Source organism: Hypomesus nipponensis, chromosome 13 (genome assembly GCF_054491055.1).
Source record: "Hypomesus nipponensis isolate SF chromosome 13, ASM5449105v1, whole genome shotgun sequence".
Taxonomy (NCBI): domain Eukaryota; kingdom Metazoa; phylum Chordata; class Actinopteri; order Osmeriformes; family Osmeridae; genus Hypomesus; species Hypomesus nipponensis.
The window spans coordinates 10,809,646-10,835,511 of NC_140373.1; the positions used below are offsets into that span (position 1 = coordinate 10,809,646).

General features: G+C 41.5%; 4 protein-coding genes across 5 annotated transcripts; 3 read left to right on the forward strand and 1 right to left on the reverse strand.

Annotated features, from left to right (window-relative positions):
• The first annotated feature begins 139 nt into the window (after positions 1-139).
• Positions 140-3,691, forward strand: lsm12b (LSM12 homolog b). The gene is made up of 5 exons (XM_084670616.1): positions 140-305; positions 1,758-1,891; positions 2,347-2,456; positions 2,673-2,799; positions 3,074-3,691. Exons 1-5 carry the CDS (start codon positions 179-181, stop codon positions 3,164-3,166), a joined length of 591 nt encoding a protein of 196 aa, XP_084526742.1. The 5' UTR covers positions 140-178; the 3' UTR covers positions 3,167-3,691.
• Positions 3,692-5,737: 2,046 nt separating this feature from the next.
• tmem101 (transmembrane protein 101) lies at positions 5,738-8,081 on the reverse strand. The gene is made up of 4 exons (XM_084670614.1): positions 7,907-8,081; positions 7,243-7,423; positions 7,002-7,148; positions 5,738-6,638 (listed from the first exon to the last, which is right to left on the reverse strand). Exons 1-4 carry the CDS (start codon positions 8,035-8,037, stop codon positions 6,330-6,332), a joined length of 768 nt encoding a protein of 255 aa, XP_084526740.1. The 5' UTR covers positions 8,038-8,081; the 3' UTR covers positions 5,738-6,329.
• gngt2b (guanine nucleotide binding protein (G protein), gamma transducing activity polypeptide 2b) lies at positions 7,439-12,063 on the forward strand. Of its 2 annotated transcripts, none has more exons than XM_084670618.1 (3): positions 7,439-7,687; positions 11,286-11,374; positions 11,719-12,063. In XM_084670618.1, the coding sequence occupies exons 2-3, from the start codon at positions 11,291-11,293 to the stop codon at positions 11,842-11,844; spliced, it is 210 nt and encodes a 69-aa protein (XP_084526744.1). In that variant the 5' UTR covers positions 7,439-7,687; positions 11,286-11,290; the 3' UTR covers positions 11,845-12,063. The 2 variants fall into 2 exon arrangements, with proteins under 2 accessions (XP_084526744.1, XP_084526743.1); XM_084670617.1 differs by lacking the exon at positions 7,439-7,687 and adding an exon at positions 10,827-10,951.
• Positions 12,064-13,628: 1,565 nt separating this feature from the next.
• On the forward strand, positions 13,629-19,273 carry LOC146260017 (inactive all-trans-retinol 13,14-reductase). The gene is made up of 13 exons (XM_084670264.1): positions 13,629-13,660; positions 14,228-14,324; positions 14,525-14,701; positions 15,429-15,611; positions 15,700-15,941; positions 16,069-16,264; positions 16,378-16,575; positions 16,663-16,782; positions 16,878-17,016; positions 17,207-17,316; positions 17,417-17,583; positions 17,730-17,889; positions 18,438-19,273. The coding sequence occupies exons 3-13, from the start codon at positions 14,545-14,547 to the stop codon at positions 18,602-18,604; spliced, it is 1,839 nt and encodes a 612-aa protein (XP_084526390.1). The 5' UTR covers positions 13,629-13,660; positions 14,228-14,324; positions 14,525-14,544; the 3' UTR covers positions 18,605-19,273.
• The last annotated feature ends 6,593 nt before the right edge of the window (positions 19,274-25,866 follow it).

Sequence of the window (25,866 nt, forward strand, 5' to 3'; positions counted from 1 at the left end):
TTGTAGCCTACACACAACTGACATAGGCCCAGTCGTGTTGGTTGCCATGTACAAGAATCTTGCTCAGTGAATGAATAAAATATGAATGAGTGAATATTCGACACGCCCCATTGTCATCTAAATGACGCAATCACGTACTTTTACGTAAAGCTGGCGCTCCGGTTTCCTGGCGGAGAAGATGGCGGCTCCTGGACCGGGGGAGTATTTCAGCGTCGGGAGCCATGTCTCTTGCCTCACCTGTTTGGGCCAGCGTCTGCAAGGAGAGGTGGTGGCTTTTGACTACCAGTCCAAGATGTTGACTTTGAGTATCCTTTCTAAGTGTTTGAGAGCTATTGAATCTTCGGCCTCTTGTCTCTGGCTGGAAGGCCCTGTAGGGTAGCCAACCGAAATATGTCAAATAGTGATCCGCGCAGGCGTAATTGGAAGTAGTCGAGTTGTATAGCTATCTTTGTCCCATTTAAATATTTTTTAATCGTCAATTTGAATTGCCGTTGCGCAATAAGGTTTCAAGATGATCCATGAATGGGTATACATCGTTGTAAATGTACTAAAACCTTAGTTTCAGGCTTCCATGTGTTGAGATTCCACATTGTATTGCTAGTCCTCGGCTAGGATCACTATTTGGCAGAACCTTGTAGTAAATGGCATCATGGCAGTTTCACGGACTTGCTGCTAACAAGCAAACTAGCTAGCTAGCTGCCTAAAGCCACAGACAAGTGTCACAGTGACATTTAGGTTTAAGTCATGTCTGTCACATAATCAGTTGATGCAAGCTACGTGTATGTATTGTGGTAGCTTCTTAAACTTTGAGAATCTGCTAGCTATACAGATGGGCAGTCGTTTTTTTTCTCGCTAGTTACAGTAGTCGTTAGTTAGCTAGCAAGCAGATATTTAGTAGCTGCTATTACAATAGCTAGGCCTAAGGTTTAATCAAGCAGTAAAATAATTCATTTGGAACGGTTAACATTCACGCCATCTACGGTAGCAAGCTATAGCTTTACTAGTATTTTTTTTGTCCCGAGTCTCGTGATGGAAGACAACCATCATCTGACATGTATGTAAATAAGAAAAACTACCTAGCAATAAGTGATTATTCGTTTATGCAGACAACCCTGCCCATGCATATTACTTAAAAGGGAATTAGACCTGTTAACAAGTTTCATAAAAAAAAAAAAATGTCCATCAAGATTAGGGTGTCACTCATTCATTGGACTGTCAAGGCAGTAAATCCCATGTGATTGTCAATTCGAATTTTAAGGTACTCGGCATGCATAAGCTTAGATTTTGTCCAGATCTCACCGTCTGTTCTCCGGGACTTGTAAGGTACAGGTGCACTTTATCAAATGTGTAAATGGTGTTTCTGGGCATATCAACGCTAACCTTTAAATGTTTTCCTTTCCTGATTCGTAATCGATGTATTTTATAAACTTGGCCTGAGCTACTCATTTAACATTTTTTTAATTTAGCATGCTGCTATCCAAAACAACAGAAGTCAAAGACAGCACTTCTAAGTATTAGATTTAGCTTTGTGAGCCTGGCAATATGGTGCTCTATTGGTGCTTTGCTTATCCATGGTTACAAAGGTGGCAGCATTGACCCTGGTTGTGACTGCTGGTTGCTGCATGCGTTGTCTTTCTTAATGGTAGGTAACAGAGGAAAGGGTTTCCACAATGTGATCATTGTGGAAAACAATGTTTTCTGTGATGTCAGGTGCCAGCATGTATTTGGATGTTCACCTTGACTTCAGATCCTTCCAGAATGCGCTCCTTCCAGTGGAAAGCCGAACCTCCATGACGTCATTCTGATCAACTTAGCGTATGTTTCTGAAGTGGACATAATAAACGATCGCACTGAAACTCCTCCTCCTCTAGCATCTCTGAATGTTAGCAAGGTAACGCCATTTCCATTCCCCGACCTCCACCTTGCATGTGCAAAGTCGCCCACTAGAACACATCTTGTAGAACACGAATTGTCTCAAACTCGCTCTGCCGGGTTATTCAAACATAACCAAAGTGGTCAGAACTGGTTTTAGTTGACCAAGGCACACGGAGAGGGGTTGAAAACTTATCTTGTCTACACCACATCCACTGGAGATCTTCAGCCACATTGTGTGTCTTTTTGTCCTGGTTTGTTATTGTGATTGCGGCTAGTGCATGGGGTTAGGTGTGATGGGACTAACACGAGGTGGGAGGGCGCAAGGAAAGGGGGTGTGAGTCAGGACACGGTGCTCTGTCGTATGTACTTCAGTTCACAATTGCTTAACAGTGGTTTTCTGTGGTGAATTGACACTGTCTCGTTGGATTACCCCTAGATATTAAAACAGTTTTCTTTTTCATCTCCTCAAAGCTTGCCAATCGGGCAAGGACGGAAAAGGAAGACAAGCTCTCCCAAGCCTATGCAATCAGTGCTGGGGTTTCTGTGGAAGGCCAACAGCTATTCCAGACTATTCACAAAACGTAAGCATTTCCACCAATGGTACATAACTGTCAGTAGCCTGACTAAGGGCCTCCAATAAAAGTCATGGTTTATTTTGGATTGATTTGTTTGAGATTTCTGAAGCAAACTTTGCAAAAGACCCAACTGTAAATATGCATGTCGAGTGGCGGTGTTTAAAGGAGATGGCAGCTGTCAGATGTTTCAGGTCTCTTTCTAATGATTTCTTCTTGTTGAAGCATCAAAGACTGTAAATGGCAGGAGAAGAACATCATTGTGATGGACGACGTCGTAATCTCGCCGCCTTACCAGGTTGAGAATTGCAAAGGCAAAGAGGGAAGCGCTTTAAGTCATGTACGCAAAATAGTAAGTATTCAGGCCCGCAGAGTTGTCTGTTTCTTGGTGTGTGGATAGTCCTGTCTGTAGGTGCTCGAACTAGAGAATGCAGCAATTGGGTTGTATTAGTGAGGTATTACTGACAGCAGTTTACGATGGGTTGAAAATGTATTGATTTTGTCATTGGGATGTGTGTGTGTGTGTTTGTGTATGTATATATATATATATATATATATACCAACTTCAAATGGATGATCCAAATTGTGTTACTGTATATATCTCAAACATGATCTTCTCCTTGTAGGTTGAGAAACATTTTAGAGATGTGGAAAGTCAGAAGTCCATGCAACGTTCACAAGCACAGCAAACACAGAAGGACTCCACTTTATCATCTTGAGTCGCCTGCGTAGGTTGACTGGGGAAGGCGACGCGGGCAGTTTGGTCCCACTGCCAGATGAGGTCGGCATTCCTTGCCCTCAGTCCCAAGACCATGAGGAGGAGCGCTGAGGGCCCTGGGTCCGGAAGATCAAAAAACATTTAAGAAAAAGATAAAAAAAGAACGAGGAAAGAGTAAATCTTAAATTAGACTTTATAAAGATAATTTAAACATGAACCATAAAGCATCCATAGTTTCCTTAACTAACTTGTTTCATTCTCCCCACCCACCCCACCCGAACCCTTCCAAACAGCTTCTTTTTCATCCCTTCTCCCTTTGCCTTCAATTCCATTTTCTTCAAAAAGAAAAAAAACTCAAGCAGTCAGAAAGGCTTGTTAGCTTTATTTTCTGTCATTTTTTTTTTTTTTCCTTTTTGCTGTATCCATGTTCTACAAGTGTCTGTATTTTCTGTATTTTAAACAAAATGTGACTTGAAATGCCACACTTTAAAAAGGACATTTTCTAAAATAAAAGAAACAAAAATTCTGACTGTAATACTGTAATTTCCACACCTTTTTGTGGCATGTTCATAGCCCACAATGTTAATTTGAAAAGGATGTGGACTCATGGATTAATATTATGTTCCTTGTCTCATTCAGTAGGTTTTGCTGTCTACATCATGGTCGATACTGCCATTTCAATGGATTTTGCTAATAATTACATTAACAATTGTCTGATACCTGATATGATATCAAGTTAATCATCTTGGCAAGACCAAATAGTTGAAAGAACATCTATATTGGGCTGCAGTGTAATTGATTTGTTATTTAAAATTCTGTTTTGAGAAGCAGAAGTGCTTACAGGTCATTAATGACGTTGCAAACCTCTCCTTTCAATGAATTATTTACGTCAGGAAGGCTTCCTGTTTTTCACGCAGGTTGCCAACATTTACACTGTACTCATGGCTCTCTTGGAACACCTGCGAAACAACTTGACTAGCCCTATTAAAATTAATTTATACATTTATGGCAAATGAATATTTGAGTGTATTAAAGGCATATTGACCACTTGCTCTAGGAAAAATCACCAGTGGATTGGTGAAGCTTGTGATGGTGACCTTCAAGTGAATTAAGGTATGTCTTCCAAAATACTGTCTTGTGTTACTCTGGGCATGTGACATTCAGCACTTATTTCTCACTGAGTGGTCTACAATTGGAGGGGATATGAGGACAATGTCCTAAACTATCATTGCAAACATAAATACTTGGTTTTGGTGGTGTTCTGGAAATGTCTGGACTTGAACCCAGAATTTTGATGCTAATGCGCTTTTTGTCTTCTTTTAATCAGGTATATTCCATGCTTACTGTTAAAGAATAGTAAACAATGTGCACACGCTTATTCCAGTGCTGCTCTGCCATTTCATTTAACAATAGAATGAGTTACATTCTGGGGATTCAACTTCTGAAAATGCGGCAAGCCGTCTCCCAATGCCATGGCAGATGCCCAGACCACCACGGCAACCTGCACAGCTTGTAGAAAACAACAGATATTTCAACATGCCCTGTTATTGCCCTGGCCATGCTTTCTGCACCTACTTCTAATCAGGTGAATGACTGGGGGTGTCAAACTGTCAACTCCACTGCCTCTGCTATGAACATTCTGACTCGGTGGACTGTAATTCTCGTTGATCAACTCACATTCCTCATGGGATCTCCCCATGGTACCTGGCTGCTGGACCTGGCTCTTTTACAGGGCTGTGGTCACTAAGGATCCTGATACTGGCCAACAGCAGCCTCCAGGCTCTATAGCCACAGGTAAGCACCAACCCCATTCACATGCTCTACTTAATTGTACATTTGTATAATCGCTCTTTTATTGAGGTGGATCTGTAATATTTATGTATATACATACAAACACACATTATGCTGTAATGGTAGTTATATATTATAAATATATATAATATATATATATATATATATATATATATCTTGCGCCACAATGACAGTAATTGTATCTTCCAGGCACTGTCATCCCTGACGTTTCTGGAAAGATTGGACTTCAGTTACAACCAACTGAGATGTGTTCCCCACACTCCTCCCAAGGCCTGTCACCCCTCCAGGTGCTGCAGCTGGACCACAACCTCTTGGGGCAACTGGACCTTCCTACCCTGGAGCAATTTGACAACCTGAAGAAGCTGGAAGTCTTTATTACACTTAACGTATTTGGACTTGCTGTTATGTGTCTTAGTCAAATTGTGAAATACAGTATATTAAATTAATAAAGGGATTTTGGATATTTCAGCAATATTTTCTGCCAGCATGCATTACAGAATAGAGTGGATGAGTATTTGTAAATAAGTTTCAATTTCTTTCACAAATATTTTGTTAAAGGCAGAGTAGGTCATGTTGAGAAGCACTTATATTTGGTTATATACAATTCACATCTTAGAGAATCTCAGAAAAGAATATTAACAAATGTGTACAGCTCTTTTTACTTCCCATATCATAAAGGGCTTTAAAGATGTCAACACCCTAGAGCAAACCTACACCCCCAGAGAAGACAAGGAAAACAGAACTTCAACAAGCATAAAAGTGAAAATACATGTAATACAAAATGTTTTTTATTATTATTACGTTAAATGACAACCTACATGTATAGGAATGCCTTGCATGAAACATAAAACAAAAGTATACAAAACAACCATACATTTGAAATATTGGGTCTGAAATAATCCTATTTCTGGATTGTTATTCAGTGGTACAGATGGCAAATTTCAAGTTACTCTGACAATATATTGTAATAAGTATTCAATGATAAAACCTTAAAATTTTCTTCCCAAATACTTTGACAAATTACAATCTACTAGTGTTAAATCTTATTTAAGAGTCAAGTTTCAGAGCAAAATGTTAAATAGAAGAAAAGATAAGAAAGAAATGTAAACATAATCCTAGAAGTTTAAAACCTCAAATGGAGCGCATTTATCCGTGGAAGCAAAATAAGAGTTTGTGCAGGACAAAGACGACCGAGACAGCGTTCAGGTACCAGCATCCAGACAGGACCGACTGGACGTGTGCATCATTCCTGAGGAGCCATCGTAGACCATGTCGAAAGGGCCTCAAATCTCATTCCAAATATAAGTAGTACTTGTATTTGGGGCAGCTGTCAAACAGTCCTGGGTGTTTGTTCAGCCATCTGTGGCTAGGATCAGCATAGCCCCAAATATGCCCACGTTATGCCCAATCAGTTTCAATTGGTTCCAGAACTCCACCCGGCAGTTGTTGTGCCAGTAGCCCAAGTTCCCATCGATGAAAAGCAGGACCAGGGGCAGGACTACGGCCAGGACCTGGGCCGCCAGGCGAACGTAGCAGCCGGAGAGGAAGGCCAGGGCTAGCACCCCATACATCACCACCAGAAGCATCAGCATGATCTCTCCACCAGGAATGTGGTTCAGGTAGGCCAGTCTGTCCTCTTTACTGTGTTGCAGTGAGTACACCTGGTGGTGGGAACAGAATACTGCATTTAGATGCAGTGCTTTTTCGCTTGGCAGTCTAGACTCTGGACCAGGCTCTACAATATTTCCATTATGTACAATCGATAGGACATAGGACACTTTTGATGAGCAGACAGGAAACCTAAGCCTTATATATCTAACCCAACTGAAACCATTAAACTTGGCTCATTAATTGCTCTCGTCTAATGGATTCTATATACACATACACACACACTCACGTATGTTCTCATCTTCTATATTTCAGGTTAATTGACTCCAAGTAGGTCTATTGCACCATGGGTGGGGGAGGGGGATTCACACAGTCTCCTTTTCTAGGTCGCACTTCCGTAAAGAGGAAGGTCTTACCACACAGATCAGGTAGACACCGAGGAAAACTTGTCCAGTAGATTGCAAGGATCTGGTACGAGGTTTCTGTCTGTAAACTTCACCTGCACCACTGGCCATAATCAAAAAACCTCCAATAATGGCCAGAACTCTGGAATACATCCGTACCTGCAGAAAAGTCCACAATAAAAGTCCTTGTATAATAACCATCAAAACAGATAAGCATTAGTTGACAGGAAGACATCTTAACAAAGTAACTCACCTTTAGCCAGTCAGTGTAGTGCACGTGTTCACCTATATAGGAGACATAGGTGCTAATGGCCAGCTGCATGGCAGCTGCCAGCGCAAACCACCTCCTCTTCACCCCAAATGACATGAAACTGGCACAAAGCACTGCTGCTCCCATGTCGACATACAAGTAGGGCACCTGTATGTCAGGCTTCCTGGAAACAATAGGACTTTTATTTTCTCAAAATTATACCGGACACTTATCTACTGCAGAGTAAATGCAGTAGTAGTCTATTTGTCAAAAGTGCCATCAAGTCATTTAATTGGCAAGCTTAATCAAAAGGAGATAGCGAGCTCATCATGGACTCCTGTTAAATTACAAGGTAGTCGCTTGCTTCAAATTAAAGACGACGAAAATAACTTTCATCTTTAACTAACTCAATCCAGATGACTCGCTTGTGATGTCCAGAAAGCAGCAAGTAAGTTTACAATACCGGAAACTGAGACAGTATACAACCAAGTACATTTTTAATCAAATTTAAGATGCACTAGTTGACTAAAACGTGATGTTAAACTACAATATACAGAATACAATTACGACACTTTATAATTACGCGAACTTTACAGGTTATATTCGATAGCTAGCTAGGTACTATTTGCAAATAGAAGGTACTGTAAAGCATTCAGGTAGAACTTACCGTTTAGCATCAGCACGCTCTGCGAAAAGCATTAGCATGCTGAAGCAGTTCCAAAACCCAAATCGGGTTAGAATAAACGCTCCGAATTGGGAGAGAAACCTCAAAACTTGCTTTCTGCTAGGGGCAGCCATGATTGCTGGAGTGACAGATCAGCAGCAAAACGCAAAGTAATGTCAGCTTCCTGTGTCGACGCCTGTAAAATGTCAAAGTAAAAGCTTTCTGTGTGAAGTGAGATGACCACACTGCTGTACCATTAAGGACACTAAGGAATAGTATACTAGTAACGTATTTTAGATTTTATATATGGTATTATGTTAAACACGAAATTAAAGCAAGAACTATAGTTACCTTTTGTCATGATCGTTTAGAGTCTTTAATTCTGGTGACAGTTTTTAAAGCTTCGGGGCGCAACGTCGTTCAGATTGTCCATAAAAGGTGTACTATTGCCACCTACTGGATACAAGTTTGAAGTACATACAGTACAAATACATTATTTTGGATTTATACCTTTGATTAATTCAGACGCTTTCTTCTAAAGTGCATGTAGAGAGTACGGCAGAAAAGTCGAGGATCAGAAGGTCATAATTCTAAATATATTTTTGTAGTTGCAGCCAAGGAACATTTATTTCACCAGACACAGTGCAACAATATAACATTATTATAAACTTATTACGAAAGTGATTTCGTACTATTTATGCTGTGCTACAACAAGTACTCAAATACAACATGCAGAAGAGGAAATTAAACTAATTATTGTAATACCCCAAAGATTTGAGCATTGACACTTCAATTGGTTAATGTGCCTAAAGAGGTCAACCTACAAAGATTCTCAACACATTTCCACCAAACTGTTATTGAGAGGGGAAACAAATGTGATAAAAAGATCATTGATAAGAAGAAATATATGTAAAGACAGTAAGGTAGACAAAAGAGGTATGATAGATGATAGATAGGCTACGTAGATACATAGATGGATAGATACATAGATACATAGATGGATATATACATAGATACATAGATGGATAGATACATAGATACATAGATTGATTGAAGCACGGTTTAACAAAATAATGAGCTAAGTCTAAATTGAATCCTTCTTTTCACCCATTAAATTGAGACTAGACTCAATTATACTCATCTGAGAGTCTTAATGCAGGATACCAGTAATGCCCTATTATCTAATGTGTGTTTGGTTGTCTGCATGAAATCACGTGTTTGTGCACGTGTGTTATGTGTGTGACGTGAGTGCTGTGTGTGCCGTGATGTTTGTGCTTTGAAGTTACAGGCCCCCACTGCGTTTGGCCACTCATGCAGAACTCATTCATAACTTCTAGAGTTTATATTAACCTCAGTCAAAAAAGTGTTTGAATCATTTAAAACACCCCAACCAGAATGCATTTAACGTTGTAATGTTAAAATCGGTGTTCTCTACAGTCAATAGCCAGTGCTAGGAGTTGTCAGATTCTCTTGGTTGTTCACCACTTACTGAGGCTGATCTAGAAGTTTCCAAGGAGACACTTGTTAATCTTGGGCGATGCGTCTCTTTGGCTAATCTACATTAGATGAGACTAACCTAGATTCTGGGAATGGCTTACGGGTGAAAAAATCCATGTGAAGGATTATCCAGGGATCAATCACCATCTTGTCTCCACCCTGGCCTTTAACTTTGAGTGAGCGCTCAACAAAACGGGGTATTGGAACCTTCAAATGATAGAAAGTGTCAGTATTGCACATTGACTTTTGATTCAAACACATACTAAGAAAGTACAAGTTATTCAGCTTTCTGTCTAGACAGAAAATTGCCTCTTGAGATATTAGGGCTATTCATCTGGGGCTCTTCTTCTGCATTTAAACTACAGTTTGCTGCAGGAATGCAACTGCCTACTAAAGCGATTGGTTCAGGGGAGTACACTTCTGAAACTGCATGATAACAATAAAGCCATGGGTTGTGCTATTAAGTAAATGTTCAGCTAATCATTGTTCAACTATACTTTTATTTGTGCGGTACTGTTTGATGCTACTAAGCTTTGGACCGTTAACTGAATGACGTGAAGGATCGGATCACCTTAGTGCTGGCCAGTGTCCTTGGCATGGGAAGCAAGTGAAAACACGATTCTGATGCAGGGATCAAGGATTTGCAACTCGTACCCTCTTGGTGTGGGGTGCTTTGCACCCGCTGTCCTTTATGTATGCTTACACTGAAAAATATGTCAGATGAACATATACAGGAGATGTACAGGCTTGAAACCATAAAAAAAATACTGACAAAAAAAAGGACTCGTCTACACAATTTACCTAGGGTAAATCTGTCCATCTTGTTCTGTTAATCTCAGTGTAGGTAGTACGATAACTGTCACAGTTACATTTTAATCATTTAAAATAATGTTTGATTTAAAGTTTAATAGTAGAACATGGGATGGTGGGGGTGAGTCAGTAACCAGCCAGCAGGCAGTAGCACGACCCATGGCTACAAACAGGATTAGGTTTAGGTGGATTTGTTTTGTCAAAGTTACTAGGTTACAAGGTTACAAGGTTAACACATTTTCTCCCAAATATGGACACTTCATCAAGCCCCTTATTGGGATATTTCTTTTCAATACCAAACTTGGCCCTTCGAGTCAGTGTATGTATAGACACGGATGTTCGGGTGTGTATGGGTGTGCATGGGTATACATACAGCAATGCATACGTGACAGTGTATACACATGTTTCAGTCCCCTCAGTGCCAGAAGGACAGGACCTCTGTTCTGCTCTATGCCTGTGCTTCTTCCAGCTTTTTAAAGAAACTTGAATGTATTAACAGGCCCCTTCTCTTCCTGCTCAAGGAGAGAGGGTTTGTGGGTTTACACCTCTTGATTGCTTAATAAGATCAGGACGGATTGGTGACATCAGTCCCAAAGCCTGCCGGGTCACAGAAAAAGAGGGGCTGTGGGATGCAGCTTCAGCTGTCAGTGCAGAGAGAGATTCTAGCAGAAAGCAGCCCTAGATGAGCTCTTAGGAGCTAAGAACTTTTCTCTGACTGTTGGACGTCCCACTATTCAACAGGTAAGACCTGGAAGATTTCTGAATTGAAGTTATCAGTTTGCTTCGCTGATAATGTTATTATCTGGGAAGATTACATTTTTTTTTATTTTGCTTCGAAAATGTCATGACCAAAATGTTATACGATGTTGTGGTAAAAAAATGAGCACGGCAATAGGGCAGATAATTTCCTAACAGTGCTCTAGGAATCTCAATTATAGACAATTTAGATTGTATTATTGTTTCATCAGTGTCATTGTCTATCTATGTATTTGCGCAAACCTGTGTGACATGAGCAGTGCCTTGTCCCTTCTTTGTAGAAAATGTGGCCATAAATCTTTTTTTTTTGTCACTTTAGCCAAGATGGCTCGGGACATGTCAGATAAAGAGATCCTGAAAATGGAGCTTGATCAGCTGAAGAAGGAAGTGAACACTCCTCGAACCCCGGTGAGAACCTGGCATACTCTGCTCCTTGAAAATTCTACAATATAAGATAACATTTGTGTAGAAAAAGGTGTTTTGGTAGGATCAGTCTGTCCTTGAATTATCGCTGTGAAAAGAAAATTACTTTACCACCGTCAGGGAAATACATTCCAAAGGGACTTTATTGAACATGCATAAAAGTCATGATGTCAACGATTGCTCATTCTTCTTCCTTTGCTAATCTTCCTTCATCTTTTTTGTTCCTCCTCCTCCTCCTCCTCCTCCTCCTCCTCCTCTTCTTCCTCTTTTTCTTCTTGTTCTTCTTCTTCTTCTTCTTCTTCTTCTATTGTAAAATCTCTCCTTGGCAGGTTGGAGTAAATGTCAAGGAAACAATTGACTTTGTTGAGGGCCTGGCACCTGAAGACCCTCTGATCAAGGGTGTGCCTGAGGACAAGAACCCGTTCAAAGAGAAGGGTGGCTGTATAATTACCTAGCACAGACATCCAGAAGAAGTAACAACGTTTTTTATGAGACAGTGTGTATATATTCCAACCACATACCTGGCACTGTGTGGATGAATCTTCTAGAGATTCATTCTAGACAGACAGTACGGAGAGAAAGCACATCAAATGTGTCATGATGTCATTATTTTGAGGCAGGCTTCCACTTCCTATTTCTGGATAATATGTGTTGCTGTAATTATGTACTGTATCTGTGTCAATTTGTAATTAAACACAAATAGCTGTACAGAGATTTGACCTTTTCCTGTTTTGTGATTTTATTTACTTGTAGGATTACCTTGTGACTTGTGAATATTTTCAGTGTTTTATCTGCAACATCTAATTTTTTTTGTAGAATGTATCCATTTTAAAAGCTTCAAGTTCTATTCCTTCTAAGGGTAAATTTAAAGTGGGCCAATAATCAGCATTTGAACATTTGCACATTTGGTAAACGTGGCAATATTCCTACCTCTGATCAGCAAGATAACTTGTCTGTCTCCTTCATCTTGAGCTCTGTGATTTGACAAAACCATTGCCGTCATGTCAGTCTTACAGTAATGTATAATAGGATTTCTGGGTTAGAAGAAGCTGGGCCTTTTGGCCTTTTGATAAAGTACACAGCTGCTTCCTGTGTCAAAGTCCTTAAGCTCATTCCTGAGACTTGAGCTTAGGATCCAATTCCAGTACATGTACAGCCCTCCCCTCCCCAACACATGATATGATATTACTATGACAAGTTTCAAGATTAGAAGAAGGATGAACATAAACTCATCTTCTAAATGAAAGCTGCAACAATTCTTGTAGTCTTGTAGAAGGTTGTTGGTTTGATTCCCGGCCGTGCAAAATGAAGTTGTCTCCTTGGGCAAGGCACTTCACCCTACTTGCCTCTGGGAGAATGTCCCTGTACTGACTGTAAGTCGCTCTGGATAAGAGTGTCTGCTAAATTACTAAATGCAAATGGTAATGTCAAGGGTGTGTTTTCAAAAGGTGAAAAAAAGTCTTCAGTCTTCATATATATATATTCTGGAACAGAATTGTCTCTATCGGCATGTGTACTTGTCCTTTTGAGATAACATAGCTCATCATGGAATCGCTGGACTAAACATTAACAAGTAGTTGGCTCGTTCTATAAAATGAATGAAAGAGAATGTTGCAGAAAGGCGTGAAGTGAAGCTGTTTCGGTTTAGCCTGGCATAGAGAGCACTGAAACCAGCCAACAGGCTACAAGCTGTGATCCTGTAATTGGTGTAATTAAAATACATAGGTCACAAGTTGCTCTTTTATTTTATTTATTTTAATGTAGCCTACCTATTTATTTTGGTACCTCTGCTCATTTTCTACGTATTGGTATCAAACCCATATACAATGTACAAAAATGTAATACAAGACGTTGTCGCCTGTTGTATTTGTCCCCAAAGTAGACCAGAAAGCAGCTTGCCAATCAGGCATATCATTTACCGCCGGGTTGACCCACGGATTATTATTACCTAGGCTACACTACAGCAGCGTGAAGAATAAACCTGGTGCGTGCTTGCATACAACCAATGTCCAGCTCGCCATAACCAGAATCCCAGACGTAGATAGGCTATAGGTGACAGCTCACCTGCAGAGAAAACTCAATTATTAGAAATAGGAAACACCTGTTCAGTTCAGGGGGCATACCCCAATGGAGGGCAGGGTTCAGCCTTTCATGTTTGCATTACATGTGTTCAGATTCAGTTAACTGCAGTTTTTAGTTAGTCTGAAAAGTATTGTTTTGGTGAAGGATTTTGTCCAAAGAGAGAACTGTCTGTGTTGTCCTTGAAACAAGGTGAAGTGGACATAATAAGTGCTTAAACAATGAATGTTTACTTCTTATTGTACATGTTCAAACATTTTATTGATTGGTTAAGAAACTTAAATAAGTTGTGGATTTTCAAATTAATTATTTGCATTGATAAAAGGTTATGGAATTGAAGGATTCATTTTTTGGTGAGTAGGAAAGCTAGTTAATTCCACAGGTTCCAGTTATTTAAAGTATTTTATAGCTATTATCACTTCACTTGGGTAATGTTTATGTTATTCAGGTATGACGTTCTACCCAAATTTCTACCTTAAACATGACTAGAAGGCTTTGTTAACTAAACTAATGTAACAAATCCATAAAAAGACGTATGTGTATAAAGTCTATGGAGGGTTTGCACAATTCCTCACTATCTTAATTACCTTATCTGATAACACTAGTTACACAAGTAATTTAAGACTGGCAGATAACTTTTGTTTTAGTGGTATGATTATGTGGCTAGCCTACTACTAATTTCAGCATTATATTTGAATGTATTCAATAGTTTCTTTGTCAAGTCTTTTTTGTTGACACTTCAAAGATAATATTTTTCAGCTTCAAAGTGCAGTGTCCATCCAGCACTGTGGTGCTTGGGCAACCATTTTGTGTAACCATCCTCGCAGAACATCCTCGTAGAACATACCTCATGCAGGTGTTTTATCTTTATTGCCCGCTATTACATGATAATCCTATTACGGCTAGTGCGAAGATAATCGTCAGTTACACAAACATACTTTCTCGTCCTTCCAACCAGACCTTTGTCACTCAGTACGATAAAAGGGGCTTGATGGGGCAAGGCAGTTTCAGAATCAACAGGTTTTAAAGCTGCAAACTTGGTTTCCTTCTCCACAGGCTGTAGCTGAACTCTGATCATGTGGCTGTTGATATTTGTGGTCTGGTTGGTGATGTGGGCTGCAGGGTCATACTGGTACCTGTTTGGCAAGCCAAGTCCCTTCTCTATAGAGTCTGTGAGACCACCGGGCCCCCGGGAATATGACCAGAAGAAGAGGGACAAAGTGATCAAACAAGGTAAAGATGATAAACATGTCTTCCTGTCTAGCCTATGCTTCAGACATTCAACAGTTGTGCTGTAGTCATCTGCTACTTTAATTTAAGTCCAATTTGCATTTCTAATGATTACAGATATGGTGTCCAGAGGGTGATTTTCTCTATAGTCTATATACTGTGTCACGCTATTCTGTATCAGGCACCCTGTTTCAACACAGGAAATCAGAATTTGCCGACTGTATGATACAATACATGTTCCAAAATGCTAATTTTGTGATTGATCTAACCTTCAGGTGGGTTTCTCTGTGTGACTCCGTCTATAGCTTTAACACTGAGCCAAATGTCAGGTTTAGTTAATTAATATAGAGAGAAATATAACATTATTATTTTAATTTAGATAAATATTATGGGGTCCGCATTGTGACCCAAAGCTAATGGGTGTCAGTATTTTTTAAGGGGGATTTAACTGTTGAAGTTCCAGTCCTGTTCATCTCCATATGCTGTGCTGTTTATCTTAATTAGATAATTACTGATTGATGATAGTAGCGGTCCACAATACTGTTCAAAGACTGTTTACAGCTTCAAAACAAAGACAACAACTGCCAGTTGTAGTAATAAGATATCTTGGGCCAACCTTCAGACTTTTGCCTCCAAATAACATGACCTGCTTTCATTTTTTACAACTTGAATTGTACACAGATAAGATGCAAGTGTTCCGATAAGAATTGTGATATCTTACCTTTTGCAGGTTTCAGTGTTGACAAAGTCCCCAAAGACTTGGATGTCATTGTCATCGGCAGTGGCATCGGAGGCTTGACGGTTGCAGCCACGTTGGCTAAAGTGGGCAAGAAGGTCTTAGTGCTAGAACAACATGATCAGTCTGGGGGCTGCTGCCACACCTATGTGGAAAAAGGATTTGAATTTGATGTCGGTAAGAAGTTGTGTTTGTGAGAAATAGGAGGATGTGTACTTTTCTGAATGTAAGCACTTGCACTGAATTGTCATGATTTCTCCTGAAGGACTTCATTACATTGGCCAGCTCCATGAGAACAGCCTTCTGCGCATCGCCTTTGACCAGATCACCGAAGGCCAGCTGGAGTTTGTCGAGCTGGACCAACACTTTGACACCATCCAGATTGGACTGGGAGAGGAGAAGCGAGAGTACACTATCTTCACTGGCAAGACCGAAATGGAGGCTCACCTCAAAAAACAGTTCCCAGATGACGTTGCCGCCATTGAAACCTTCTTCAAAATCATGAAGGTATTTGATGAGTCGAGGGTGTTTTTTTTGGGCATGTGTGACTGTGAGCAAGGGAAGCACAATTTTTGACTCAAACTAACCCGAACCCTTTTCTCACAACTGTTCTCAAAACGTTTCCTTTTGGCAGGTGTCAGCTAAGAAGACTCATTACCTGGCCACGTTGAAGCTGATTCCTAAGTGGCTGGCCCTTTTCCTGGTGAAGACGCGGATTGCCCACCTATTTTCCCCCATATTCACCCTCTCTGGGACTGGAGCAACAGATCTCGTCAGCACTCTCACCAGCAACAAAGACCTCCATGTCATCTTCTCCTACCTCTTCTATGGTGACTTACCTTTTTATCTCTTGGTTCTCTATCCCAGATCACTGGTAAAGCACTGGTTAACTAAACGTGACTTTTCAGTCACAAAGCTTTTTTTTCTTGACATGCTTTTCTAGGTGTGCCACCTAAGGACTCCAGTATTGTCATCAATGCCCTCCTGATTCACCACTACAAGAGAGGAGCGTACTACCCCAGGGGAGGGGCCAGTGAGATCTCTTACCACATCATCCCTGTCATCCAGAAGTCTGGAGGCAATGTCCTGGTCCGAGCACCCGTCACCCAGATCCTGGTCAACAAGGAAGGGGCTGCTTATGGTAGGTCAAAGTGTGTCTGCCCCCACTGCTTAACTAACTCCGATAGCCAAACCAATTCCTAACTTCCTTGTTCTTGATCATGTGCAGGTGTGAAAGTGAAGAAGGGTCAGGAGGAGGTGGAGGTGCGTGCACCTGTGGTGATTTCCAACTGTGGCGTCTTTACCACCTTCCAGAAACTACTGCCTCCAGAGATTAGCATGAAGCAAGGTAACCTATGCTCAGAATGATGTTCAGCCTCCGAAGTCCGAACACACTTACGTAGCTTTGGTTTTGCAGGAATAAAAAATATTTTTTTCCCCCAGATGTTCAAGATCGACTTGACATGATGAGGCATGGCCGAGGATCGTTCTTGGTTTTCTCTGGTTTCGATGCCACCCAGGAGGAGCTTGGTATTGTGTCGACCAACTTCTGGCTGTTCAAGAATAATGACATGGATACTTCGTGAGTCAAGTTGATTACTGTTGCCTTTCTTTCATCACTAGGTGGTGGTATTGCCTAGATATTAACTCCTAAGATTTTCAGAAACTTGGGGTTGGTCGCTATTGAATTCTCTGGCCTGTTGTAATGCAACATGTGACACTGCATGTATAAACAGAACATCCAAGTTGATATCATTCCTGTCTTTTTTTAGGATGGATGAGTTCTTTGCCCTGAGCAAAGAAGACGCACCTGAAAACATTCCCATGATGTTTATTACATTCCCCTCTGCCAAAGACCCAGAAGCCAAGAAAAGACACCCAGGTAATGAAAATAGTATCAACAGTACAATGTCATTGTATCTTTGGATGACATTGCATGAAGCAGAGGCTTAAAATACTTGCCCAAACTGTGACACCCACAGGGAAATCCTGCATGACGATACTAACCATGGTAAAATATGAGTGGTTTGAGGAGTGGAAGGACACTGCAGTGAGGAAAAGGGGGGATGAATACCACAACTACAAAATGAGATATGCTAACCAACTCTTTGCCTGGGCCTGCACCATTTTCCCTAAACTAAGGGAAAAGGTATGAATGTCTCCTTTCTGTCCAATTGTCGGTGTGTATGTTAAAGAGACTGTTGAGAGAGTGTGTGTGTGTGTGTGTCACATAAACACACTGGCCCATACATCTCAAGAAGATTTTTCAAGGATGTTTCTGTGTTGTGTTGGTAGCTGGTCTTCCAGGATGTGGCTACTCCTCTCACCAACATGCACTACCTGGGAGCCCAGCGAGGGGCCATGTACTCAGCTGAACACAACCTGGACCGCTTCCACGCTGAGGCTGTAGCCAGGAACAGGTGCAACACTCCAGTCAAGAACCTCTTCATCTCAGGTAAGATTTCAGCTATATAATAACCAAATATAGCAAATCAAAATGTATTTGTTTTTACAAGCGATGTCACAGAGGGCTTCACATATGCCTATAGAACTGCCCCTCAGTCAACCTAAACCCTCAATGAAGACAAGGAAATATCCCAGGGAGACTCATGAGAACAAAATTAAAGAAACCTTAGGAGCAATATATAGAGGATAGAAATGATTTTGATGTATCTACTAATATTTACATTTACATTTAGTCATTTAGCGGACGCTCTTATCCAGAGCGACTTACAGTCAGTACAGGGACATTCCCCCCGAGACAAGTAGGGTGAAGTGCCTTGCCCAAGGACACAACGTCATTTGGCACGGAGGGGATCTGATCGTGTGTTGAGCTGTGCACGACAGTCATTCCATGTCTCATGCCTTTTGTGTGTGTGCTTGTCCGTGTGTTCCTGTATGTGTGTGTGTGCTTGTCCGTGTGTGTTCCTGTGTGTGTGTATGTGTGTGTGTGTGCTTGTCCGTGTGTGTTCCTGTGTGTGTGTGTGCGCGCGCGCGATACAGGCCAGGACGTTTTCAGCTGTGGGATTGCAGGTGCGCTACATGGAGGCCTGCTGTGTGCTTCCACTGTGCTGGACCACATTGTCTACATCGACCTTCTTTTCCTCAAGAAGAAGCTAAAGAAGCAGAAGGCTAAAGAGCTGGCCCTGCTGGCGAAGAAGATTGAGTGAGACTCTAGCTCCCCTACAGGACTGTGGCATAACTGCATGTAAAAAAAAAAAACACTCAAATGGACCAAGGCCTGGAAGACTAGGGACTGGAGCATACACATTATTGTGGCTCTGAAATCAACTTCAGTTAAAAAACATTGGGAAGAGCAGGCCCCTCTAGAATCTGATACTTGTTGACCTTAAACAAAAGTGATATTTTGGTTTATTTATATATATATATTACACATGGGGTATGTTTCCGGTAATGGGCCAGTAAATGAGGTGCAACACTTTGAACGAATGATTCTTAAATATGGATGCACAATCCTCATACATTTCTGGATTCCATGAACTCATCATATGGTCCCAATATTTGGACCAAACAGCATATTTCAACGAAGAATTTGAATCAAAATGTGTTCATGAACACTTCTCCGTAGTTTCATTTAATAGCTTAGATTTGTAAATACAAAATGTCAGTAATATTGGATTGTGGTCAGCCTGTCTTGAAATGTAATTCAGTATTACAAATTATTATAAATGATAAAACAGTAATTATTCATTTGAACTCCCATGCGATCAATAATTAGCCAAACTATGATTTTGATAAGTCAAAGCATACAACTATTTGGCTTAATACATTTAAGAATGTGTTTAGACTTTTATTCCCATCATTAAAATGTATAATATTGTGCTTCTTTTTCTAACTGAAAACAATTGTTGTTTATTGTCTGATGTTATGTAGATAATACATTGTGTTCACAATTCATGTATAGCTAATTTATTCAGAATCCATGATGGAGGCCAGCCTTAATGGAAAATACACTTCTAAACTTTCTTCTAAAAACAAACATAAATGCAGTTAACATGAGCAAAGGATGTTTCGTTGAAACAAATCAGTCATATTTAAATAATCAGAGGCTTAACGTTTATCCTAAATTTACCTGACAGACCCCTTGTGGGTCTCCATGTTTTCCCACCTATGTTGTTCTGACCTGAGTATCCACCCCGTGCTGTTTGGACAAGAGCTGACATCTAAAGGGTGAGGAAAACCTCAGACTTCCTGAACTAAGTGAACATTTCCTGTGAAGGCAGAGCAGGTTGGTTGGCACGCTGTGGTTTGTAATGGAGGACCTGGGGGATCCTGAAAGATGAATGCCCCCTCTGTCAGGGTGCGCTGTCTAAACGTGCACCTCCATCCCCCTGCTGGATGAGCCAGGACCTCTATCCCCCCTTCTGAATGAACCAGTTCCCCAAGTTTCTGGACAAAGCATTAAGAAAATTGGCCCGCTCATGCTTATGTTCAGATTTCCCTTAAATAATTGAATTTGATGTGCATAAACTGCACACAGACTTCAGACGGTTTTGTATATTGCCATGTTTCATTGAATACCTGATTCTTACTGTACCTGTTGGATGTGTTCAGTACAAAAAGAGAGGTTTTGACTGAATGAGTGTGGACACTGGACCAGACTGGGAAGGAATAAAGTTAATTACATTGCCCAAGCCTTCATGGAAATCCAGCCAACCAGCATATATAATTACCAGCCTGTAATGTGCACTTCTTCACCAAAAATAGAGGTCAGCAATACGTCTAATTCTTACTTTTCTACAGCCTCTCTGACTCACCAAATGAAAAAAAAGAACACGAGGTAAAAGTCCACCAAGTATTTTTCAGGGCGTGTTGCATTATTTTCTCTCGACGGACTGTCCTGAAGCTGTGAAAGTAATCAACATAGCATAGGGCTTTGACTTCTTCTCAGGCTTCTAAAAACAAGGACAGTGTGGAGTAATTGAGGCAACCTTTTCCATGCATACAGTTTTAAAGCAAAAGCTGTATCTCTGTGAGGTGAATTCCAGGGGCGCATGGGTCTCCTCCATCCCACTCTGCTTTTGTGGGTGGTTTGTAAGGCACGTTAAGGCTTGCTCTTCTATGACTGTCAGAGGCCCAGGAGGGAGTTGCTCTTGAAGAGTGTCCGGTATCACCTCTCTTTTATCAACCCCTCTAATAAACAGTTAATGAATGTTATGAGACTGTAGTTCAGCTTTTCATCGTCATACTCCTCCATGATTAACATATTTTCTAAAATACCGATTTTTTCCGCAGAAGGTGACAGGCTAAAGCAACCCTCCCCCATCAAGCTGAGCAACACGGTGAGCTCCTATTGGCTCTGTGCGGCGGAGGAAGGACATGTTGCTGGTCTCCCTTTTGTTCCAGCCGACTTTCTTTTCCAGATGTTGCTCCTCCCTTGGGCTCGGCTTGGCAGGCTGCTCCTTTGCAGACTCTCCGAGCCAAAACCCACAGCTGGTTTCCATCTGAGGGTTCTCTAAAAGGGTCGTAGCAGACAGCCATGACCAGGAGAAAACAGTCTGAACAGGGAGCGGTAGACACGACCAGAATACGTATACAGGCGCAATGCCGTGCGGAGGAAAGGGACATCAACCAGAGCCGGGAGTGTCACACAAACCAATACATCCAAACTTTCTATCCAATCCTTGTCAACCAATCATAATCGACCTACCTATCTACCTCATTTTTTACTTCTTTTTCTATTTTTCTATTTCTATCTGCAAAATGTAACACATCTTGAAGGAGTTTAGTAGCTGCACACACGTCTGTCTGTGTGTGTGTGCACGCGCATGTGTGTGTGTGTGTGTGTAAACTGCCCTCCTTGAGAATGTGAATATGTTATAAATAAAGGGGAGCAAACACAGATTTCTCCATGTCTGTGTCTCTGTAGAGGAAACCAAACCAGACAGGGCTTTTTCCATTTAACTCTGTCTCTATGTTTGGCTAACCATCTGCCACGAAATAATTAGAGAAACTGATTTTTAAAATCATTCTCTACCTTCTCTCCCATTCCTAAAAGCCAGTAAATGTAAAACAGAGCTAAAAATATATCTGAATTATACATTTTAATAAAAAAATTATGTAATTACATTTCTGATTCAACAATGCATTACCACAAACCCCCACATGATTGGATAGGTATTACCACATTAGTTTAAGCAAGGTAAAACCCAGAGCAGTTATGGTTAACTGTTCGGGTTAAAAACAGCTAGCAGGTAAAACACAGCTCGTTGTTTCACACATTGTTCAGCTTGGTTCTGGTTTAGTGGAACTGAAGATTCTCAAGCAGTGAGACTGTCTTACATATCTCATACACTATATTTGTTTGTTGGGCCAACCATTTGCATATTCCCATGTTGCAGCACACAGATCTTCTACCAGTACGTCATCTTATGGACTAGCTGGATGGCTCAGAGATCACAGACATATAATTCAGCTTCTATAACAATCCAATCATAACCATCCTTCCATCATCAATGAACAGGGACAGCCTGTACGATTCACATTTCAGTTTCAATGTTGTAAATGAATTAAAAGCATTACCACTGCAGAGACTGAACATTCTAGGTTCCAACTGTTCAAGGCCGAATGACCCATGTGGGCAGACTAGAAGTTTCCAGATAAAACTGCAAGTACGCTCAACCTCTGTGATGCTACCTTCCCCGACGGCCTGACCTGGGTGTGAGGGTTTACAGGTTACAGTGTGGTCCTAGTAGGACCGGCGTCTCTCCTGAGCGTGCCTCGGAAGCAGGAACGTCTGAGGAATGCCTCCTGGCAGGCCACAGCTCTCCTTGTTCAGCAGCCATGTTTCCTGTGGGACTGCGACGCAGGTTTTACTATGAATTAGACTGCACGGCCACCTCAGACAGCCAGGAGAGAGGGAGGGGGGGAGGCTTAGAAACAAGCTGTGGAGTTCCACTTTTGGACACCTCTGAACACGTTTTTCTGTCTATGTTCCGTTGTCTTTGTCAGTTTTCTTTATTGATTCATTCTTTCGGGCAGTTCTTAGTTTATCTAAGCTGTGGAGAACTACTGTTACTGAATTCATGCTGTAAAGACAAGAAGGATCTAGGAAAGAGCACGAGCATGTGAGTAAGACATGACCGGAGCTCCTTAGTTCTCTTCATCCGCATCTGTGGCTCTTCATGCAGGAGCTTTGTGCACCTGGCAACAACAAACATTTGACTTTTGACCTCAAAACCGAGCCTAAACATCTCTCTGGAATGGGGAGGAGGGAGGGGGGAGGGATCTCACTGGTCATCAGTAACAGTACGGAAAAGGAACGACTGCCGTACTGAGCTTGCACTGCCACGGGCAACATTTTCTAGTCTAGCCACATGGCAACAATACTAATCACTACCTGCAAAACCTCCAACCACCCTTCATTGTATAGCAACAGCTCTCTGGGAAGCAGAAGGCTGCACGTCTGTAGTCTTACTCAAGAGCAGGGGAAGGCTCCTGACTGAACAGATCGAATAGAGGCATGCTAGGCATTCTGCTCATCTTCTACAATAACGACATTTGTTTTCTCTTTCCATAATGACTCATCCTGCATGCTGAATGTCTATGTCTCACTCACTCTCTCTTATGATCTCCTCAGCCCCATTAGATAACACTACCAGTACAGTATTTTTACAGTATTAATAGCATTTGAGCAGCATGTCGTTCCCATGCTTGCTGAAGTCATCATCCAGAGTTTCGTATTCCTCCATCAATCTCAGTTCGAACTTCCCATAATGCCCCTCCCCTCCACCCTCAACGCCCAATGAACTCTCCTCCACCCCCAGAACATTAACGTCAGTTTCCCTGCTTCCTCTGTACAGCCAGAAGCTGCTGTTTCTTTGGAAGAGTATGAGTCCTGAGGTGGACAGTATAGAGTACATACTAGAGGGGGCCCTTTCATACTAGGAATCCCAGCTGGCCTTACATGGACACTAGTCTTCTCCAATGGGCTTGGAATTACAAGTCATTGTCTCATATGTGTAGACAGAATGCTATGTTTTCTTGTGATTGGAAACAGACTGCTTTAAAATGTGTTACAAGGCAAGAAAAGGAAAAAAGTTCAGCACATTTCTGATAAAGTACTCGTAAAGTCTTGTTTAGTTTGGGTTCTGACTTGACTGAATGCCATTTGAATCTGAGTTCATATCATGGAAAATAATCCTCCTCCTTGACAACTAGGCGGACACTTGTTTTTAGAAGAAGTTATTTATTTGAGTGTTTCATATGGGGAGCGATTGACCAGGAGATGGCAGACTCTAATCCCTGTAGGAGGACTTTTCTGCACCTCTGAGGAGGTTCCTCACTTTGTCACCCCCCACATCTCTCTCTCTCTCTAGATGGAATGTGAAGTTCACAGACAATTCCAGTCTGAATCACAATTCAAACCTCAAGCATAATTAACATTTGAACATAAATATGGCGATCTGGTGGGCACAAAAAACTGACAAGCCAACTGCTATTATGACAGGCAGTTGTCAAGAGAAGTAAGAAAGTACGAATGAAACATTCCCATTTCCCATGAGAGGGGAGGGGGGGAAACACAGTCCGGGCTGAGTCTGTGGTGGCTCAAATCCTTTCTTCAGCAGCGTGACACTAGTTTTTGAGTCTTCATCTCCGCTCAAAAGAGCGCAGGCTTTTCTCTCCCGGTGGGAGGGCGTGTTTTCTCTGGCAGCTCCTCCGTGTCTCCAGGTCTGTAGAGGAGGGCCCTCGCAGCTTGAGGCCGGAGGCCGCCCGAACATGTTACACAGAGAAAGCGGCCATGTCGACAGACTGACCCTTTCACACGTGTCCTCGCAGCTTAGACTGGACGGAGGTGTGATCGTAGACGGTGTGTGCACACTGCTAATATGACCACATTTTGGTTCGGTAACTGTGGATTCCGGTATGACTGCAGTCCTTGTTTTGAGTGATCCATGGCTTCTCAACAGTTACATGCCAATTATATAATGGTATATTTCAGCATAAATTAAGTACAGTAGTCCTGTCTGAGCTATGGACAAAATACATGTCAGTGTACTGTCCCCCTCGGTGTCTCCTCTAGACAGATGTGGAAGGAAAGTGGATGGGGTGGAAGTTCTTGTTGAACTGTTGCCTGTCTGGGCTCTCAGTGTGTTCTGGCTCATGATTCATCCTTTCCACACTCAACGATTGGTCTCCAAGCAGGGTGAACGCTCCCGTCTCTTCTTCTGACACGAGACCTATTCTGACTTCACAAATTATTTTTGTATACTTTTTCCCTAAAAGCAATTTGTGGGGTGATTGTCAACTATTTTAAGAAATACTTTACTTGGTAGTGGCGGGTTTATAGCCAAGGTCTCCCATGCAACCTATGGTATCCTATGTAATGAGCCATCTTTCACAAGCCCATAAGTCTCATAGCCCATTTAAAGATCTTTCACTAACTGACAATACCAAATTCAGCACATTAGCCAGATCAGATTCAGGCAATCCAGAGATATCCATATAACCAAAATGAGTTTGCATCGTTGAATGCTTGACTGACGATAGCTTATTGTTCAAATCCACAACCAGTTGTTTAGCTAAAAATGTAGAACATGACAACGTATACAAGGGTTCATGCTGCAAAATAGCACGAGGACACTGGCAGCATACCAACATGAGGCCAGTAGCTATGTTCCATAGTGACCTGTCAGTGACAGCTCTCCTCAGGCAGATAAGGACAGGAGTCTCGTGTGGGCTTGAAAAAAGCTTCATGTGCCAAAAGGTTCATGTGCCAAACCACATTGCGGATTGTTGGTTGCCAAATTATCTAAACAAGTGCATTCAGGGTTACTGACACATATCTAGTCAATTATTTGGTAAGGTGTTTTGTCTCTGCCTCACACACGCTATCTGGTAGACCTAAAACAGCTGACATGGGATATCAATTTGAACAAATACAGTATGTTGATCGTTTTTTTGTTTCTTTCCTCTTGAGAGACTGGAACGCAGCTGCTTTGTGCACCTTGTGCTCATGTTGGGTTTAGCACTGGCTTCATTTTTATATGAGTTCCGGCATGTATTTTACTGTGGGGTAGTTCATATTAATTGTTGATTAATATGTCCTGTGACCACGCAAAACAATCATTTGAATAGTAAACCAGGTTTGTTGCCGTCCCACACAACAGAGCTAGGCAGAGCAAACCCAGCTCCGTGGAGCCAAAGTGAATCCAGATGCTCGCAGAACTCGTGAGAGAACAAAAAGATGTCCCCCTTTTTCTCTTCTCTGTTTCCACCAACAGGCGCTATCTGAGATGTCGTTCCACTCATCCGTGGCTGACGCTCCTGCATCTCCTTGGTAGTGGGAGGTGTTTTTTCAACACAACCCACTGCGGTGAACACGTGGATGGTAAAATGACTGTTTGAAACCATGAGATCGAGTTTCATGAAAACGAGATGGAAAAAGTTACTGTAGAGGTACTTCTCCAGC

What these genes read in the sequence shown, in the direction of transcription:
- lsm12b (XM_084670616.1), top strand. Translation starts at nt 179, where the DNA reads ATGGCGGCTCCTGGACCGGGGGAGTATTTCAGCGTCGGGAGCCATGTC. An exon ending in CATCTCTGAATGTTAGCAAG is followed by an intron (nt 1,892 to 2,346) that starts GTAACGCCATTT and finishes ATCTCCTCAAAG; the next exon opens with CTTGCCAATCGGGCAAGGAC. An exon ending in TAAGTCATGTACGCAAAATA is followed by an intron (nt 2,800 to 3,073) that starts GTAAGTATTCAG and finishes TTCTCCTTGTAG; the next exon opens with GTTGAGAAACATTTTAGAGA.
- tmem101 (XM_084670614.1), bottom strand. Translation starts at nt 8,037, where the DNA reads ATGGCTGCCCCTAGCAGAAAGCAAGTTTTGAGGTTTCTCTCCCAATTC. An exon ending in GAGCGTGCTGATGCTAAACG is followed by an intron (nt 7,424 to 7,906) that starts GTAAGTTCTACC and finishes TATTGTTTCCAG; the next exon opens with GAAGCCTGACATACAGGTGC. An exon ending in GTGTCTACCTGATCTGTGTG is followed by an intron (nt 6,639 to 7,001) that starts GTAAGACCTTCC and finishes TCCCACCACCAG; the next exon opens with GTGTACTCACTGCAACACAG.
- gngt2b (XM_084670618.1), top strand. Translation starts at nt 11,291, where the DNA reads ATGGCTCGGGACATGTCAGATAAAGAGATCCTGAAAATGGAGCTTGAT. An exon ending in TGAACACTCCTCGAACCCCG is followed by an intron (nt 11,375 to 11,718) that starts GTGAGAACCTGG and finishes TCTCCTTGGCAG; the next exon opens with GTTGGAGTAAATGTCAAGGA.
- LOC146260017 (XM_084670264.1), top strand. Translation starts at nt 14,545, where the DNA reads ATGTGGCTGTTGATATTTGTGGTCTGGTTGGTGATGTGGGCTGCAGGG. An exon ending in CTTCTCCTACCTCTTCTATG is followed by an intron (nt 16,265 to 16,377) that starts GTGACTTACCTT and finishes ATGCTTTTCTAG; the next exon opens with GTGTGCCACCTAAGGACTCC. An exon ending in AATAATGACATGGATACTTC is followed by an intron (nt 17,017 to 17,206) that starts GTGAGTCAAGTT and finishes GTCTTTTTTTAG; the next exon opens with GATGGATGAGTTCTTTGCCC.